General features: G+C 44.3%; 1 protein-coding gene across 13 annotated transcripts in view; it reads left to right on the top strand.

Moving 5' to 3' along the window:
• Nucleotides 1–19592, top strand: part of CACNA1B (calcium voltage-gated channel subunit alpha1 B) — a 337646-nt gene that overhangs the window by 291503 nt on the left and 26551 nt on the right. For all 13 annotated transcript variants that reach the window (XM_083721547.1, XM_083721558.1, XM_083721557.1 and 10 more), the window contains 4 exons: nucleotides 771–898; nucleotides 8803–8899; nucleotides 18073–18181; nucleotides 19230–19334. In XM_083721547.1, the coding sequence (XP_083577673.1) occupies nucleotides 771–898; nucleotides 8803–8899; nucleotides 18073–18181; nucleotides 19230–19334 (439 nt within the window). The remainder of the gene's footprint in view (nucleotides 1–770; nucleotides 899–8802; nucleotides 8900–18072; nucleotides 18182–19229; nucleotides 19335–19592) is intronic.

The following is a 19592-nucleotide window of genomic DNA, read 5'->3' as shown; positions in this document are numbered from 1 at the left end:
ACTGTAGCTCAGAAAAGGGACAACCTTTATCAGCCAGAGTGCTGCTTTGCAGGGGTCGCATGCCAGTGGCGGGGAGGGTCAGAGGCAAGAAGTTGGTGCATCAATGGACAGGACAACCTTTCCACCCACCAATAGGTTGTATTCCAGCCACACAAACTCAGTGGTTTCTATGTATGCACACCTCCTATATCTCTCTCCATCCAGGCAGGCAAGGGGACTTAGCAATATTCAAGGATGTGTTCAAGGGTGCTTCCCAGTTGGGCAAAAGCGTGAGAAAGGCATGGAAAGGAGACACGGGACACATTCACACCATACATTTAAAACACTATGGAACCACTTTTTAAAGTCATGGCTCCCCCAAAGAATACTGGGAATTGTAGTTTGTTAAGGGTGTTAGGACGTCCCTATTCCCTACAATTTCAACCCCCCTTTCCCCGGGGAACTCTGCGAATTGTAGCTCTGTGAGGGGAATTGGGGCCTCCTTAGAACTCTCAGTACCGCTAGCAAACTACACCCCCCCCCCCAAATTGGGATGAGCCATGACTGTTTAAAGTGATATAGCATTTTCAGTGTATGAGCGAATGTGTCCACAGATTTCTGCATTTGACACTTCAGACTCCGCCTTTTTCTCTTCAACAACAACAATAGTTTATACTCCTCTTCCTTTTTGAGTTATCCTTTTGTTATTGCATTGATTCCTTAATAAGAGAAGCTAATGTCTTTCCTCCTTCCCACCCCCAATTTCATCTCCCTCACCTTCCCCTTTGCAGATGTTGAACCTGTTTGTGGCTGTAATTATGGACAACTTTGAATACTTGACACGAGACTCTTCCATCCTAGGACCCCACCATCTTGATGAGTTTATCCGCGTCTGGGCTGAGTACGACCCTGCAGCCTGGTATGTATGCTCTTGCAAGCGCACCTTAAAATAATAGAATAGTAGAGTTGGAAGTGACCTATGGTCATTTAGTCCAATCCCCAGGAATACAGGAATCTCACCTAAGGCATCCATGATATATGACCATCCAACCTCCACTTAAAAAGCTCCAAGGAAGGAGAGTCCACAACTTCCTGACGGAGACTGTTCCACTGTCAAACTGCTCTTACTGTCAGAAAGTTTTTCTGAATGTTTAGTCAGAATCTCCTTTCTTGTAACTAGAAGCCATTGGTTTGAGTCCTATCCTCCAGAGCAAGAGAAAATTTGTTCCCTCTCCCGTGTGACAGCCCTTAAGAAATTTTGAAGATGGCTATCATATCTCCTCCCAGTCTCCTCTTTTCCAAGCTAAACATACCCAGCTCCTTCTACCGTTCTTCATAAGGTTAGACTTCTAGACCCTTGATCATTTTAGTTGCCCTCCTCTGCACACATTCCAGCTTGTCCACATCCTTCCTAAATTGTGGTGCCGAAAACTGGACACAGTATTCCACACAGTGTCGTCTGACCAAGGTGGAACAAAGTCGTACTATTACTTCCCTTGATCTGGACACCATACAGTGGTGCCCCGCAAGACGAATGCCTCGCAAAACGAAAAACACGCAAGACGAAAGGGTTTTTCGGTTTTTGCGTCGCTTCGCAAGACGAATTTCCCTATGGGCTTGCTTCGCAAGACGAAAACGTCTTGCGAGTTTCTTCGCTTTTTTCCTAAAGCCACTTGAAGAGGCGCAGTTGCGACAGACCGTGCTTCGCAAGACGAAAAACATCGCAAGACGAAAAGACTCGCGGAACGAATTATTTTTGTCTTGCGAGGCACCACTGTACTTCTGTTGGTGCAGCCTGGAATAGCATTAGCTTTTTTTGCTGCTGCATCAAACTGTTGACTCATGTTAAGCTTGTGGTCCACCAAGACCCCTAGATCCTTTTCACTAGTAAGCTAGATGTCCCCTATTGAATATTTGTGATTCTGGTTCTTCCTGCCTAAGTGCAGAACCTCATCTTTTTCTGTACTGAAATTCATTTTGTTAGCTTGCGCCCAGTTCTCTAATCCATTAAGATCATTTTGAACTCTGATTTTGCCTTCTGTGGCATTAACTACTGCTCCCAGTTTGGTGTCATCTGCAAAATTGATGAGCATCTCCTTAATTTCTTCATCTTACCAGCTTCCTTTCAAGAATATCATGAGGGACTTTGTCAAATGTCTTACTGAAATCAAGATACACTATGTCCACAGCATTCCCTTGATCCACCAAGCTTGTAATTTCCTCAAAAAAAGAAATGAGATTGGTCAGGCATGACTTATTTTTGAGAAACCCATGCTGAGTATTAATAATCACAGCAGCATTTTGATAAATATATCTATTCTCACACATCAGGGTAATCTGTGCATTTTGAGTTCACCCATTAATAATCTCACCCCCTCAGTCCTCTCGCCACTGACATTTTCAGAGATTAAAAGAAGTGCTCAAATTATGGGGGAGGATGAGCAGAACACTATTTTAATGCTTCTGAACGCCATATGCTGATAGGAGGAGCACTGTTGCACTCAGGTGCTGCTGGTGGGCTTCCCATTGGGGCAGCTGGTTGGTCACTGTGAGAACAGAATGATGGACTGGATGCGCTGCTGGTCTGTTCCATTAGGGCTCTTCCTATGTTCCTTTTTTAAAAGGCTGCCTTAACTAACCATCTTAGAGGGCATGCAGTGGGCAGGACTGAAAATGAAGGAACCAACAGATTAGTTTGCAGATTTCATTAAGGGCATCGCTATCTCCCTACCCCAATAATTTGAGTACTGATGATAACTTGACCTATGTCAATGTGAATATTGATGCAATTAAATATTTAAAATGCAACAAACTCGTTGCCTGCTAATTTAGTCTTGTAAATCAGGCCCCAGAAGTTACAATTCAGCATATTTATCCAAATCTAATAATAGGGCTGAAGGAGGAATTCAATTTAATTTGTATCTTCATAAGAAACTACCAATTTTGCAGCTCTTGAAGCAACACGTGGACCAAAACAGCTCTTCTTCCAAAAATTGCAGTTCTCTGAATTTTGCAATGCAGTCTCCCAACCAAACAATGTGTCACAAAAACGTACATATTACAGGGAAGTGTGCATGAAAATGCATATATTGGTGAATAAAACATACAATATGCATTATGTTAGGGAACATTACTTGCAAAAATGCACGTAATAGCCGAAACTGCAGACAAAAATGAGTTTAGTAAGAAAATTAGCACTATAATGCTGATGAATTTCCAGAGGATTTAAAATAAAATAGAACTAAATAATTGATAGAAGCTGTGGAAATGCAAAACAAATTTAAATTAGAAAAATGAGAGGGAAACTTAAATTGACCGATAAGTTCATCCCTATCTAAGAGGCTGATAGGCTTCATTGCCACCACCCAGAAGTCCCCTCCCTGGTAGTCAGGATGTGTCTTCTATGAAGTAGACTGATGGAGGAAAGGAAGATTGCTACATTTCTGTGCTCAATGTGGGAGTGTGCTAACCACTTCCTCTGGGTCCAGCACAGCAGCCAATGAGATTGGCAAGCAGGGGTCAAGGAAGTCTCTCCTTCCTCCACCAGCCTGCTCACTCCCTCTGGATAGAATGCCAGGTAATCTCCCAGGTGAGTTGTTAATTGCAAGGGTGCACTACTTGCAATGATCACATGAATAATATGGTTGTCTGACTCCACTCACAGGTGGAAATCAATGGAGAGGTAAGTAGACATGGGAAGTCAATTTTATGGGACCTGGGAGAATAACAGCAATGTATAGATCCACAAACTTCCTTTCTGCTGATATGGAAAGAAACTTAGGAAATAAAACAAAGAGAAATCAAGCTAATGATGTTTAGGACAGATGCTTCTGATTTCTAGAAATGTGATGAAATGCCTTTTTGCCTCTACTTTAAATGTTTTCTATGTGAGCTGGGTTGGTCTAATAACATTTTGATCTTTTAATAATGCCATCTTCCAATTGTCAGTTTCTGGACTAAAAAAAACTGTATTTGAACTTGTTCTGTTCTGAGAAGAATATAAGGCTATTACTTGGGTTCTCTCCCTCCCTCCCTCCTTGTCTCTCTCCCTCCCCCTCTCCCCCTATGCTTCTGCCCCTTCCCCCCTTTCAGAATATTACTGGGCCCCTTCCAGATATTCTGAATGATGACTTTCATCATCCCCAACTGCCAGTCATGCTGACTGTGGCCGATGGGAATTGTAGTCCAAAACCTCTGGAGGGCATCAGGTTGGAGATGTCTAGTATTAAAGGATATATCCCCCCCTTTTCTTTAAAAAAAGAAAATAAATGCATGCTGGTTATCTTCTCAGCTGCCAGGTGAATTGGGGTGGTTATTAAGCTGGCATGGGAAGTTGCCCATCTCACAGGTGATAACCCAATCCACAGATGGAATGATTATGAGTTGTAGCCAATGTTAATTTTACTCAATAGACCCACTGAAATTAGTGGACAAGGGCCACCTAGGTTCATTTATTTCAGTGGGTCTACTCTGAGTCTGACTAGCATTGTATAAAATCCACTAGGTTGTATCCAACGACTTTGAGTAGATCCATTGAAATTAATAGACCTAAGCTAGTCAAGTTTATTAATGTCAGTGGGTTTACTCTGAGTAGGGCTAGCATTTGATGCTCCCGTTATTGGGTGTTTTGCAGTTCATTTCCATGCAGACAGTATCATATGAGGACTTTTGACCATAATTATAAACAGATTTCAAACTACACTGCCTCCCCCAAACAACCCTTGGAATCATAAGAGTTCTGTGCTTGGACTATACCATTTCAAATTGGAGGTAGAGGCTCACCTGACTGCATGGGCGTGCGTGCATGTGCGCATGCAGGCGTGCACACACACACACACACACACACCATATCCTTCCACGTAAAAAACTATAGATACCAGGATGACGGATTATAGCATAACCATTACCCTGATATGCACACTGCCATATGAACTCCCACCTGTACAATGTCGTGGTACAGTCCAGAGACACCACATTATTCCTTTTATTTCCAGTGCCACTGTTATATAACCAAACAGCAACAGACATACCAAAATAGTCCCATGCATGAGATGGAGGTTCAGCAGAGGCTGGATGGGCATCTGTTAGGGTTAATGCAGCTTCACCCTGCATTGCAGATCCTGCATTATTGAGCAGGGAACGTGAACTAGATGACCCCCCAAAGACCCCATCCAAATCCACACTGCTGTGATTCCAAGATTGCTTATGACAGTTACTCAAGAATGTAATATGAGCCCTGGTGGATGCCACCTTCTGAATGTTAGTCTTCAGTACAATTTCTTGCTGTAGAGATGGGGAACCCACAGATGCTGCCAAATTTCAACTCCTACCATCTCAGATTATTACCCATGCTGGCTGAGGTTGATGCGAATCGTAGTCCAATTTTTTTGGGAGGGTCAGAGGTTCCCCACCTCTATCCTAGCAAGCCAGTTTTTGACAACTCAGGGACCCCCCCTTGTTTTTTTGCACTTCCCTAATATTCACATCACTCCATTTTCATGTTTTGTTAAGTGGATTAAGCCATAAGAACACCAGATTAGCCTGGTTAATGGATCAGGCCAATGGCCCATCATTGTGTTCTCACAGAGACCCACCAGATGCCCAAATAATAAGCCCCAAGTAGAACATGAGTGCAACAGCACCCTTTTGATTCCCAACAGCAGGCATTCAGAAGCCAACTTCCCCTGACAGTGGAGGCAGAACACAGCCACCATGGAAGTGAACTGCAAAACTTGCAGGCAGGGAAAACAAAGCTACAGTCCCTGATTTACCTGTCGTGATTGACTATTTCCTGTGCCTCAGGCAGTTTGAAGGGCCATTGCTCAGTAGTAGTGCATTTGCTTTGCTTGCAGAAGAAGCTGGGTTCCATCCCTGACATCTCCAGGTAGGGCTGGGAGAGATCCCTATCTGCAGTCCCAGAGAGCCGCTGCCAGCCAGAGTAGGCAACACTCAGCAAGATGGACCAGTGGCCTGACTCAGTACAAGGCAGCTTGCTCCGTTCCAGCGTGCCTTTTTTGTATTCATTTAAAAAAAACAACAACCTTTTCCCCTTATTGTTTTAATAATTAATTTACAACTGAGGGTGTTTTTAAAATTCTTCTAGGGATTGGGTGGATTTAATAGGGCTGCTTCTGAGTGGATGGCATCATGCAGTCCTATGTCTATCTTCCACTGCTGCTGAAATATTTCCCTCCACAGCTTGTTGTAAAGGAAATCTGGAGACTCTGAAATTGAACACGACTCTCCCATTCTTTCTTCTACTTTTTTTTTTTGGGGGGGGGGTGACCAGGAGGCTCTGGAATGGAGCCATCTCTCTTCCATATATTCCTTTTCCCCCCCTTTTGGTCATAACTCATGATTTTTTTTCCTTTCCAGTTGCCGGATACATTATAAGGAGATGTACAGTTTGTTGCGAGCTATTGCTCCACCTCTGGGCTTAGGAAGGAAATGCCCTCACAGGGTGGCATACAAGGTTTGGCATTTCAGCGGGGGGAAACCCTTCCAGTATATTTCTCCTCTATTTGTTTGCCTTGAATTTGAACCTTTAATTTGATAAAAACAAACAAACAAACCTGAATTGCAAAGGCAAAGAAAAAGAAGAATAAACTGGACTGAACTAACCCCTTTGCCTGAACAAGAATGATTGACAAGCCCCCACCCCCACCCTTTGATCTTACCCTTTCCCATCTAGCATCTCTCCTGACACACAATGATGCACACTTGCCTGGACATGGGCAGCTTTATGAGACAGTCAGCTTTGAAAAGGTTCCCTTCTCCAGAACAGGGGTGGGAGGAGTTGGGGGCAGGCTACCCCATTCCAAAAGTTTTGAGTTAATTGATTGAGGGGGTGCTCATACAATTTCCAGATGGTGCCAGGCTGGGCTAGCAAATAGAATGTGGATTCAAGATAACTTTGACAGATTCAAGGGTCAAAAGTAACAAAATGAATTTCAATAGGGACCAAGGTATGGGTCTATACTTAGGCAGGAATAAGCAGATGCACAAATATAGGATGGGGGACACCTGGCTTACTAGAAGTACATGTGAAAAGAATCTAGGGTCATAGTGGACCATAAGTTTAATATGAGTCAACAGTGTGATGCAGCAGCAAAAAAAAAGCTAATGCTATTCTAGGCTGCATTAAGAGAAGTATAGTGTCAAGTATAGATCAAGGGAAGCCATAGTACCACCCTATTCTGCCTTGGTCTGACCACAGCTGCTAACATCGAGGTACAAGACTTGGTCCAGGGGTCAGCTAGGTCAGGCACCGACAGAGGGTCCCTCGGCTGGGTCCCTCACCAGCTCAACGCAACCATTCACCACCCTCCCTGCTAGGGCCCTAAATGGTTTTCAGTGATGGATGACAGAGTTGTTTTTGAACAAAAAGGCAATCTGAGTTCTCCTCCAAGCAGGCTGCTTGCCCATTTAGGTAAAGGTAAAGGGACCCATGACCGTTAAGTCCAGTCGCTGATGACTCTGGGGTTGCGGTGCTCATCTCGCTCTATAGGCCGAGGGAGCTGGCATTTGTCCGCAGAAAGCTTCCGGGTCATGTGGCCAGCATGACTAAGCCACTTCTGGTGAAACCAGAGCAGTGCACGGAAACACCATTTATCTTCCCACCAGAGTGGTACCTATTTATCTACTTGCACATGCTTTTGAACTGCTAGGTTGGCAGGAGCTGGGACAGAACAACGGGAGCTCACCCCTTCGCAGGGATTTGAACCACCGACCTTCTGATCGGCAAACCCTAGGCTCTGTGGTTTAGACCGCAGTGCCACCCGCATCCCTGCTTGTCCATTTATGTGTCCCCAAATGTAATGTGCTAGCCTATCAATCTCTGAAATCTGTTTTTTGGCTCTATAGACAGGGCTGAAAAAAGTCTGGGGATCCAGTGGAAGGTGAGGAGTGCAGTTGTTCTCCAAGGCGTGCTGGCTGAGAAACCATGTGGCATCCACCATCACAAGCAGTGCTGGTCCCTGCCTTGGTTGGCAGGGACATTGGGAGGTGGGGGCATTATTGTCACTATGCCAAGGTCCCTCTGAAGTCTGATGCCAGTGGAGATCTTCCTTATTTTTGCCTCCATTTTACCCATTATTAGCCTCGCTTCCAATCTAAGCAACAAAAGCCTGCCCAGGAAAGGAGAACCATTTTATTAAAGCCAAGTCTGACTGTCCCATAATGCTCTGTATCGCTTCTCCTCGGCATGATGAGTACAGCCCCTTGACACCTGCACAACCACCTGTTTGAGAATATATAGGAATGCTCCCCCTCCTACCCATGGTTTCAAACCTCTTTCCTTCCCACCTGCTTTTGTCCACACTCAATCATTCTGTACTGCTACCGCAGGGATTTGAACCTCTTTTTTTTAAAGAAAAAAAGAAAAAGAGAAGACGATGAGCACATGCTCAGTGACAGAGACAGCCAAGGTGGTGCTCTCCAGCTGATGCTGGACTCCAACTCCCATTGTTCCTACCCCACTGGCCATGCTGGCTGCTGTAGACAATGGCTAGAGGGCACCAGGTTGGCTACCCCAGCTCAAAGAGATGAAATTGGAAAAGAAACCATCTGATTTAACCCTCCTCTTTGTTATTAACTTCCCTTTGTTTTGTTTTTACTCCCTGAAAACAATCTAATTAATCAGATCTCTCTCCTTCTCTCTTGCTCTCTTGTCTGCTTTCCACTTCATCCCTGGTCCCCCTCCCCTCTGTTTGACACTTGGCTCTAACTTGGTTCTTCCCCCACCTGTGATTCCCTCCCCATCTTCTGGCTTCTGCTTCTTTCTCTCTCTCTCCCTCTCTCTCTTTCTATCTCTCTGGTTCCAAGTGGGCGTATCAGTTACACGGACATGTATGAGATGCTGAGACACATGTCCCCACCACTTGGACTGGGAAAGAAATGCCCAGCTCGCGTTGCCTATAAGGTTAGACCAGACAACCAGTGCCATCTGTTCTGTTGTTGCTAAGGCTGAACTGCCTCCATTTCCTGTAGTATTTGTGGTGTCTTCTAAGCTATTTCAGATGCTTCATAATCTCCCTAGTTCAGGGGTGTCCAACACATGGCCCAGTCCATAGCAGCTGTACAACAAGGAGGCTACTGGGACAGGAAACACACTGGCAGCAGAGGCTGGTGCTAATTGGGACTGGTAGGGTGGAAGGTAGTGAGATCAGTGGCAGGTGGAGTCAGAGAAGATGGCTGGTTGAGCCAAAGTCAATAACAGGCATAGCCAACTAATTGTGGCCTCCCGTCCCCCATCCTCCTCTTTGCTGAATTCTACAAGGGCAAAACTGAGACTGAGGAGGTGGAAGCTGGCAGTAACCCTTGGGCTGATTGTAATTAAGAAGGCAGGTAGGTGGAGGCCATCTGAGGGTAGATTGAGTTTAGTGGTGGCACTGCCTCACTCGCCTTAATTGGGCAACTTCCACTGCCATCACACGGCTTTCAGAAATGTGGAGCTGTGCCCATAGGGTCCTATAATTGGAACCCCTACTTGGTCCTTTGGCTTCAAGCAGCAGGCAGATTCTAAGTGCCCCCATAGGCATGCAGAGTTCAGGTAGGGGCTTTGGAGAGTTTGTGTACCCAAATCCAAGTGCTCGAAGGCTGAACATTTAAAAGGGGTTCATGCCCCACCAAAGAGTTACTGATGGAGGGGCCATAGCTTATTGGTAGGATATCTCTCTTCAATACAGAACATCCCAGGTTCACTTCCTGGCACCTCCAGGTAGGTCTGAGACAGACTCCCCTCTGAAATTCTGTAGACTCATTGCCAATCAGGATAGAAAATTCTGAGCTAGATGGACCAATGTTAGTGCATTTGTCTTGCATGCAGAAAGCCCCATGTTCAATCCACTGTGTCTCCAGGTAGGGCTGGGAGAGACGCCAAGCTTGGAACTCTAGAGAGTAGCTGCCAGTTCAGTGTAGACAATAATGAGTTATCTGAACCAGTGGTCTCACCGAGTACAAGGCAGCTTCCTATGTTCCCATAGTTTGACTCAGTGTTCTCCTATCAATCTGTCACCTTCCCTTTAAGAGACCTGGAAGTCCACCTCTATTGGTGCCTCTTATGCAAGATGGCAAGGAGGGAGAGAGAATGTAAATTTAATATTTTATGCGAAGGGGAGTTTATGGGTGAGTCTCCGGGCTCCTGTGGGTTAAGAAATGAAGCCATTTAAATCCATTTGAGTTTGACACCCCTGTTCTAGTTTGAAACATTCCGCATCTCTGACTTAGTCATTACAGCTGTGGTGCCCATTACACCTTTCTAGCTAGCTGAGTTTCTACCTGTCCATAAATATATTTATATCCTGGTTCATTTTTCGGATTCTACCTTTCCCCTTCCTTTTCTGTCTGCATCAAGTAAGAGACCAATTATTCCCAATCAAGGCTGTCTTCATGGCAACATGTGCTTAGACTTAACAAATCCTTAGGGTGCATTGCCTCCAGCTCTGTGTTCACTGAAAGCCAACATGTTTCTTCAGAAAAAGCATGTGATACAGTTCTCCTAGGACTGTACCACTTCAGAATGCAAGGGAAAGGCATTGCATCTGGAATGCAGGGATAGACAAGCTGTGTCCTCCAGGTGTGTTGGGCTACCATTTCCATCAGCCCAAGACAGCATAGTCTCTGGAGTTGTAGTCCAAAACATATGGAGATTACTTGATCATCTACCCCTGCTATGTAGATTGAGAACTGATTTTCCATGGCACTACTTTCTGTATTAATATGTTCAAGTCAAAGCAGTAGATGTGTTCAACCCTGGTACACCCATTCTACATTGTACCTGCCTGAGGATGTGGTTCACTCATCTGGGAGTGACATCCCTGCAGCTTCTCCAGCTCCTCAAACACACAGGTGCATGGAACTGAAGATTTAGCTACAAATCCTTTAAGGATTGTAGATAGTTCTTGCAGGCGATCAAGCCACTAGAAAGAAAAGTGCTGCAAACCTTCTTAAACCTTCAGGTGTCTGGCTCTTTGCTGGGACAACATATTCTACAGCTCATCTAGGAAGACCTATTGGGAGCTGCCCGGGGTCCTGAATTGACTGGAATAAACTCTGCTAATTGCTACCGCTTCCCCTACTGGACCTAAGTCCAAACAGAAGGGGATCTTTGTCTTAAATGAACATGATCCTCTTCGTAGAAGGGAAATTATTTCCTGCAGAGAAAATTTGTTCCTAGAGAGCATGGATGTAAAACAATCCTCCAGTAACTACAGAAACAGTGATTCACCTTTGTTCCAGTGAAAACAGAGTAAGAGATTCCCATGTTAACAAAACAGCTGCAAACTTTTGCATTGCCTTTCTGCAACAGTCTATTCAGATCAGATCAGGTTTGTTTATTTGTATTTAGTCATCAGACCATCACAAAACAAAAGGTTAACATTATGGAAGTAACACAAGGTAACACAAATAGAACTCAGCTCAAGTCCAAATACAACAATATGCAACAAAAACAAACTTAAAATGCGAAGTCCATCTTTGACCAATCCTCCGGCTGATTGACACCCAATGCCATTTTAAAATGTGTTGGGCAGGAGGGATTACTGGGTTGTTATTTTTATTTTTATTTTGTTTTTATTTTTATTATGTATTTTGTGTTTTTATGTTGTGAACCACCCTGATACCTGTGGGTATAGGGCAGTATACAATTTTAAAATAATAATAATAAATTACAATTGCCCCTCTTTTAATAAATATTAATATAAAATAAATTTATGCAAATCTGAATGAAATTATATAATCAACCAAATTGAATAGAAGCTTTAAAAATATATGACGCAGCATTCTGTTTTAAGAGACTGACCCTATATTTTACATTTCTGGATAAGGATCAGTGTAGAGTTTTAACTTATTTAACTCGTTGCTAATTAGAAGAGGTGGTTCTGAAGGAGAGAGTAAATTAAACATAGGTGACACCTTAAAAGCTTCCTTAAATACACTCTTAAGAAATAAGTGCTATAGAATCATTGGCTCACTTGAGCTCAGTGAACTCACTAATGTATTTTAATTTGCTCCAGACAAGGATTTAATCAATCAGAAAGTGGATTCTGCTCAGTTGTATGACAGTTTCTTGCCTCTCAATTTTGCAGTCAAGAAAGCAGTGAGAAGGCAAGCAAGACACTGATGAATTTACATTGATGAACCCAGGATATGCAAGATTCATTTGCCTGGGATTCCAGTTGCATTCATTCAGTAACTCCTTCTTACCATGGCCACTATCTAAGTACATCATACCATTGAGAGGCTCATAAAACCTGTACCCTGTTCAGGGCTTTAGGTTCACAGGAGAAGCAGGTGCAGTGAAAGATGGATTTCTTCTGGGAGACATACTGAGGTCAAGTCATGCAAAATCTTGGTGAATTTTTAACAGAAGTCAGTGAATTCAGGACCATGGACAGCTCCCAGTGGGCCCCACTGGCTGTATTGTAGCTATAGCAGGACGTTGTCTCAGCAGAGAGCTAAAGCTTATGTAGGCTGTCAATTGCAGTTTATCCTGCTTCCCTAGGGGAAGTCAACTTTTCTTTTTTAATCATCCCTTGCACAATTTTGCATCCCTTGACTTCTGAGAGATTGGGAAGATGGAGATGCTGCAGGAGGGTGATGGCAGAAAACAGCACCTACATAGAGCAGCCTAGACTTCACCCTCTTCTGAGTATTGTTAGACCCTGGGGCCACAACACTAAGGAGCAGAGTAATGTAAATGGCCTTGAAAGCTCAGAGCCCTTTAAGGCTTGTGGCTGTGCATTGACCCTCATGTCACTGTCAGCAGGTGGAGTTTGGGGGAAATGATTTCATGGGCCAGATTTGAAACCCTGCTGAATCATTTGAATGAGCAAGGTCCCAATAGAACATGTGCAGCAGATACTTGCAGAAAGTAGAGTTCAGCTGTCCTGCTCATCAGCTGATTGGTAGTAATATTGAAGCCTCAGGCCCTTTAAAGCACTACACAGTGTTCATTCAAAGTGCCTGATCAACTAACATCATTGTGACATCAGATGACTGACAGGTGGGCACCCTCCTGTCAATTTTGTGCTATGCTACAAGATTAATTTGGATAAAGATCTGGCCTGTGGAGTAAAAAAAGATACAACTGTGCTCAAAAGTGGTTCACCAAGAAAACAACAACTGTCAAAATACAGTAGTACCATAATGAACATAATTTTTAAAAGTATAGCACTGCAAAATAATACACAAAATCAATGCATTTAGCCTGCATTAAAATGTAAGTGAGCATAGAGCAAGGATAAATCTCATCAAAAGTTCAAGTAGAAATACCCAAGACTTTGGATCCAAAAGTACGTCCAAAGCTAATAACAATAGCACCTACCAGTAAACCCCACCCATCCTATATGCCTTGGCCCAGATTTCTGTCTAATAAAGGCTGTTGGGGCTGGAGGATGAAGTGAGGCAGGTGCAAATAGCCATCCCTTGATAGCAAGCACAGAAGTTTATAGTCAGTGTTAGCCTTACTCAGAGTAGACCAATTGAAATGAACAAGCATGGCTAATTTAGGCCCATAAATTTCAATGGGTCTGTGCTGAGTAAAACCTAGTATGCTGCAATCCAGAGTTTTGTCTCCCCCATCGTGGTTCCTCCCTATCTTTTTCTGTAGCAACCACATTCCTATGCCTAGGTGGTCTTTTCCTCTTCTAGGACCTTCTTAAGAGCTACAATCTCCCCCTTTATACCTCCTTCTGTTGCCCCATCCCTCTCTGTGCTTGTATATTCTCGCTACATCTGGCAAGAGCCAATCCCTGCAGAGTCGTCATGCATGACACTTTATCTTGCTTGCCTTGGTGTGCATGCGGTAATATGTTTACAGCTTTGTTCTATGGTGTAACAGGAGAGCTGCATCCCAGAGATGTGCTGGGGCTTCCCAAAGGGGGTGCTCTTTCTCACTGTAGCATGCTTCCGTTTTTAATATTAGAATCTGTACTGACTGCATTAAGAAGAGGGTAGGCTTATGCCACACACTCCACTCAAAATCCACGTGTACAGGAAAAGGCATGAAAGGGGTTCTGGGGTAGGGATGTTGGAGAATCCCATCAGAAACAGGAGCAAGATTTCTGCAATTTACATGTTCGTCAGAGCTAAAATGGGGTCACTGAGGAACAATGGTGGAGGTATCAGCATGCTTGAAGAACCCTAAGGCTTTCAGAAGTAAAGGAAAAATAAAGGAAAACATCCTAAGATGACACATCTGCAAACACCACCACCAAGCACAAGCCCAATGATGACTGAAATTCCTCAGTAGTCATGGAATGTGGAGTGACAGGAAACATAAAATGGAAAATGGGGGGAGCTAGACTGTCCTTCATTTACCTGGAACCTTGAATCGATGTGAGAAGTTTATTAGTGATCCATTGGGTAGACTGTTGCCTGCACACTTCTCCTTATATCTTCAGTAAGAGGGCTGGTAACTTACTTCTATTTTAATAAAAGGTGAACAGACAGATAAAGGGGTGGAATATTTCACACCAGACCTTGTGGCTTACCTGATTTTATGGCAGAGATGGTCACTCAGTTCTCATTAGCCCCAGCTAGCATGGCCAGTGCTCAGGAATGATGGGAGTTGGAGCCCAATGAAACATTTGGAGAGCTACAGGTTTTAAGCCACAAGATGCTTGCAGGTGTAACCAGATTTCTTGTCTTGTGTGGTTTGAGAGAACAGACCTAGATGTTTCCCCACCCCTTTCAAGTAGTTTATGCACATTTAATAGTAAGTTCCCTTAGCAGAGAAACTCAGTCTGACCCTTGCTCACAACATTAACTGGAACAAAGTTTTCTCTCTCGTGTGCGGTTTGGTTGCACTCTGAATGATTTCCTTCCTCTGTCATAAAGGATGGATGAGAAAATGCCAGGGAGGAAACATGTACAGTGAGCACTTAAGAAGCTTCCCTTCTGAGAACCAGTCTTTTCTCTTTTTTTGAATTGTAGAAATATGAATGGGCACACATTTGACTTGTTAGTCTCTGTCCTGCTTGCCTTCTAAAGCCCAACATGTAAGCAAAGGAGCTTCTACTTCAGCTGTAGGTTTAGGGCTCCTTTGACTGCCATCTGAACCATCTCAGAAAGTGCTCTGATCACACACAGAGAGAAAGCTGTTGCAGTAGATTCCCTAGATCACATCTTTCATTCCTTTTTGTGAGTTACCATAAGAAACAAAATCTGGCAATGGGGTGAAACATGCAGCAGTTCCTCATTCTTGCAGGGCTTATCCACACTTACCTTTCCTCTGTACTTTCCAGGCATGGTTCCCACTTTTAAGCTCCATGTCCAAGCAACAATCTGCAGAAAACCCTAAATCCTGTTTGTTGCACTTCAGCTTTAAAGACTGGGTTTTTGTGAGGAAACTCTGGGGCAAATAAAACGAGTGCTTGGACCCAGAACTTTAAAGCACAACCTGTTCCTGGAAAGGTAAAGGTAAACCTGACCATTAGGTCCAGTCGTTGCTGACTCTGGGATTGTGGCGCTCATCTCACTTTACTGGCCGAGGGAGCCGGCGTACAGCTTCCGGGTCATGTGGCCAGCATGACTAAGCCACTTCTGGTGAACCAGAGCAGCGCAAGGAAATGCCGTTTACCTTCCTGCCGGAGTGGTACCTATTTATCTACTTGCACTTTGATGTGCTTTCAAACTGCTAGGTTGGCAGGAGCAGGGACCGAGCAACGGGAGCTCACCCCGTCACGGGGATTTAAACCGCTGACCTTCTGATCGGCAAGTCCTAGGCTCTGTGGTTTAACCCACAGCGCCAGAGCAGGGCAAAAAATAAGTGTAGATAAATTCACAGGCAGGAGTTGCATGGATATGAATAACAACCTCAGATTACTAACAGCACAAAAACCAGGTCTTCTGAGGTTTGGGGGGGTATAGGCTTCCTTCTGGCTAATTGATGCTCATTTCCAAGCCCCCCCACCTGGATTAGGATACAGCTCTCCTGAGAGAAACACACACACACACACACACACACACACACACACACACACACACTGGCTTTTCTTTCACTTCCAAGCATCTTTTCCCCTTTCTTTTCCCCTGTCACTCACTGCAATGGATACAGTGGGACTGTCTGAGTAAGTTTGGACCATGGGGCTGCATTGAAGAAGGTAGGATTCTGCTGCTAACATTTTCTGTGCTGACGACAGCAAAAAGTGGGTGGCAAACTAGATCTGTGTTGGGGGGAGCTTAATTGGAATTTAACGGGTGGTATCTGATGCCTTCATGCCATTAATGCAATGGAACTTTCTCTTCTTTTCCCAGACCCACCCTATGCACTCTCTAAATGTGCTCCGAGGGGTAAGGGAAATCCCAGTTCAGGTTTAGAACACAGGGGAACTTCTGTTGTACAAATGTAAATACTTAGCACTACAAGAGATTTAGCACTACTTTGCATTCAAGCCAGCATGTTTTGAATTGCTTTGGCACCTAGGTGTGTTTCTCATGGACTAAGGAGGTGGCTGCTATTCCTGAAGCACTATCACTCATTTCATGCCTTATTTCCTCTTTGTCAGCAATTATTCCCCAAGAGCTCACTGTCAGTTCGCTAGTTTCCAGATAGCACCTTTGAGGACATGCTTCGTACAGGCAATAGTTTATCAATGGTTTCATGTAGAGGTTTTCAACCTTTGTGAGTCCACGGCCCATTGACCAACTACATTCTTTCTGTTGCACCCCTTTGGGGCTCAGGAGCCCACTTATGTCACCCCTTGCCTGAAGAACTGGCAGCCCCTCACCCCCTTTCGAACCCTCTCCCTTATGGATTGTTCTCTCAGCCTCCTCTCTTCTCCCCTCTCCTTGGGAGTCCTCTGGGCAGGTGGAGCTGCCACCCCTGGTCTCTGAGCTGCCCCTCCAAAAGAGAGGTGCCTCCTCCCACTGCTCCACCCCCTGGCTAGCCTCAAAGGCATCCTTCACCCAGGGAGCTTGTAGCCAGGGCTGCTGAAACAAACAGCTGTGCAAGCCTTTGGGAGGCAGAGATGTGAGAGGGCATCAGAGATGGGAGGGAAGGAAAGAGGCAGGCATTTGGGGGCTGTTTGAGGGCAGACTGAAGCTAGCAGGGCAGTTCACCACCCACCCCAATGCAATAGTCTCCTCTGTTTAATAGTTATTCCATATCCCCAGAAAGCCCTGGGCAATGCACAATTCCCAGGATTCGAGTTGGGGGGGGGGGTATTGACTATAAAAGCTTGCATAAAAGCACCCTGTATGGCAAGAATGATATTGATGGCTGTTAGCCATGATACCATCTCCAATAGTAGCTGTTGAAAATAGGTTTGTCTTTTGATACCAGTTGATGGAAACCACAAGCAGGGAAGAGTCCTGTTCATGATCTTCCCAGAGGCATCTAGCTGGCCAGTGTGAAAGCAGAAAGCTGGTCTAAGATGGGTCTTTGGCTTGATCCTGCAGGACTCTTCATATGTTATTAGGCCAAAGATTATTTTTTTAAAATGCTGCCATACTGCCATTTTTGAAGTACTAAAACACAGAAAGAAGAGCTGGTCACTCTGTCCATGGAGGGAAATGCAGGGTGAGATGGTTTTAAGGTATAGAAAGACAGGTTTAGGTTATAGCTGAGAGTTTCCAATACATAAGTGAAGCTCAGCATTCATTCATTCATACATTCATTTTATTTGTATGCTGCTTTTGCACACAAAAAAAGAAATCATGCTCCAAGCAGCTTACAATAAACAGGGATGCATTTCAAACAAACACTACAAAAACAACTTCATAATAACATAGCAAAACAAAAACATAATATGCAAAAGCATATTTCAATACTATAAATATAACAAAATTACTTAACCAGCATGCTGCATCCCATAGCAAAAATAACAAGGGAGCTTCAAAGTTTCACCTTAGTCCTAGAAACACCCCTCCCATGATGTTGGAATATTGGAAGGTATTGAGATTGTGGATATCTGGAGCTTGTTACCTACGTCAGCATATGAAAAGTTAGCATTGTGGAATGTCAGCTCTTGGTAATCAAGCTTACTCTGAGGAGGAACGAAACTGAGTACTAGAAAGTGGGGTGGGCGAGTATGAGGTTTGGGGAGGGGAAATAAGTTGATCAGCATTGATAGAAGCCTGTCTGTCTCTCAGCGCTTGGTAAGGATGAATATGCCAATCTCAAATGATGACTTGAGTGTCCACTTCACATCTACGCTGATGGCCTTGATCCGCACTGCCCTGGAAATCAAACTTGCATCAGGTGAGACAACAGCAGCTGGCTTAAAAGATCATAATTGTGTGAATAGGAATGAATGGGGAATGGGGATGGGGACTTTGGCCCATACATTTTCAAAATTGATGTATGGAAATAGGCAAGTTTCAGATTTTAAAGCAAGATATCTGAGCAAATTTCCACTTTACTAGACCAGGACCTCCAGATGTTGTTGGACTATATTTCCCAGAATCCCTGACCATGCTGGCCTAGGGTCATTGGAACTCTGAGTCAAGAAAACATCTGGAGGATCACAGGTTCCATAGCCCTGCATTAGCTTCATCAAGCTCAGTGGTAGCACATCTACTTTGTATGTAGAAGGTCCCTGGTTCAATACTCCATGTCTCCAGGGACAGACCTCCTATCTGAAACCTGTAGAACTGCTACCAATCAGTGCAGACTGAGCTAAATCAACCAGTGATCTGATTCAGTACTTTGGTGCATTCTGGAAGAGCTTCTCTCTTCAGAGAAGTAAGAAGTAAGAGCGTTGACATTGCCCACAGTCTTCTTCCCCTCCATGGAAGAGCCCCTACCGTGCTCTCTTTTTCCCTTTTCAAGCTTCCTACAGAGTAAGAATAATACCCTTCCTCATAATAATACCCTCCCCAAAGGGTAGGAATAATGCCTTTCCTTGGGGCCATCCAAGAAAGCTGAGTGCTTGCAGATTCAGGGCAGGCAAAAGAAAGTACTTCACATAATAGTTAAGCTATAGGATTTGTTCTTCCACAATCTCATGATGGCCATCAACTTAGAAGGCTTTAAAAGAAGTTTATGCAAATTCATGGAGGATATGTTTTATCAATGGCTGCTAGTCATAGCGGCTGGCTATATTACCTCCAGTATCAGAGGCATATCTGAATGTCAGATATTGGGAATCATGTGGTCCTTCCTGTGGGCTTCCCATTGGGACATCTGGTTGATCACTTCGAGAAAAGACATACTTTGCTTTATAAGCCTTTGCTCTGGTCCAGCATGGAGCCTGGTCTGTGAGTGAAACATTTTCTTCCTTTGTATCACCTGGCCCATGGCATGGCAGGGGTCCTGCAGCTTCAGTGTGACATCGAGCTGAGGAAGGAGATCTCGCTAGTTTGGCCCAATCTTTCGCCAAAGACCTTGGATCTGCTAGTACCACCTCATAAACGTAAGTCCCATGTTTCCCTTTGTACCACATTGATGGCATAAGCATTAACATTTACACTGAGAAGTGTTTTAGCAGGGATAGGCAAGCTATGGGGACGCTTAAGCATAACAAGGAAAAAGGACATCTTCCCGAATTCCTCTTCTTGATGTGCTGTACAGTGTTTTAAGGGCTTAGGCCCAGGCCTGGCTGTCAGTACTTTATTGCTATATACTAGATGGGAAGATATGGAGAGTAGGAAATAGGTCACTGCGCGAGGGC

Source organism: Podarcis gaigeae (genome assembly GCF_964106915.1).
Source record: "Podarcis gaigeae genome assembly, chromosome: Z".
Classification (NCBI taxonomy): Eukaryota; Metazoa; Chordata; class Lepidosauria; order Squamata; family Lacertidae; genus Podarcis; species Podarcis gaigeae.
The sequence above is the reverse complement of the archived record's forward strand: the minus strand, read 5'-3'. Positions and strand labels throughout refer to the sequence as shown.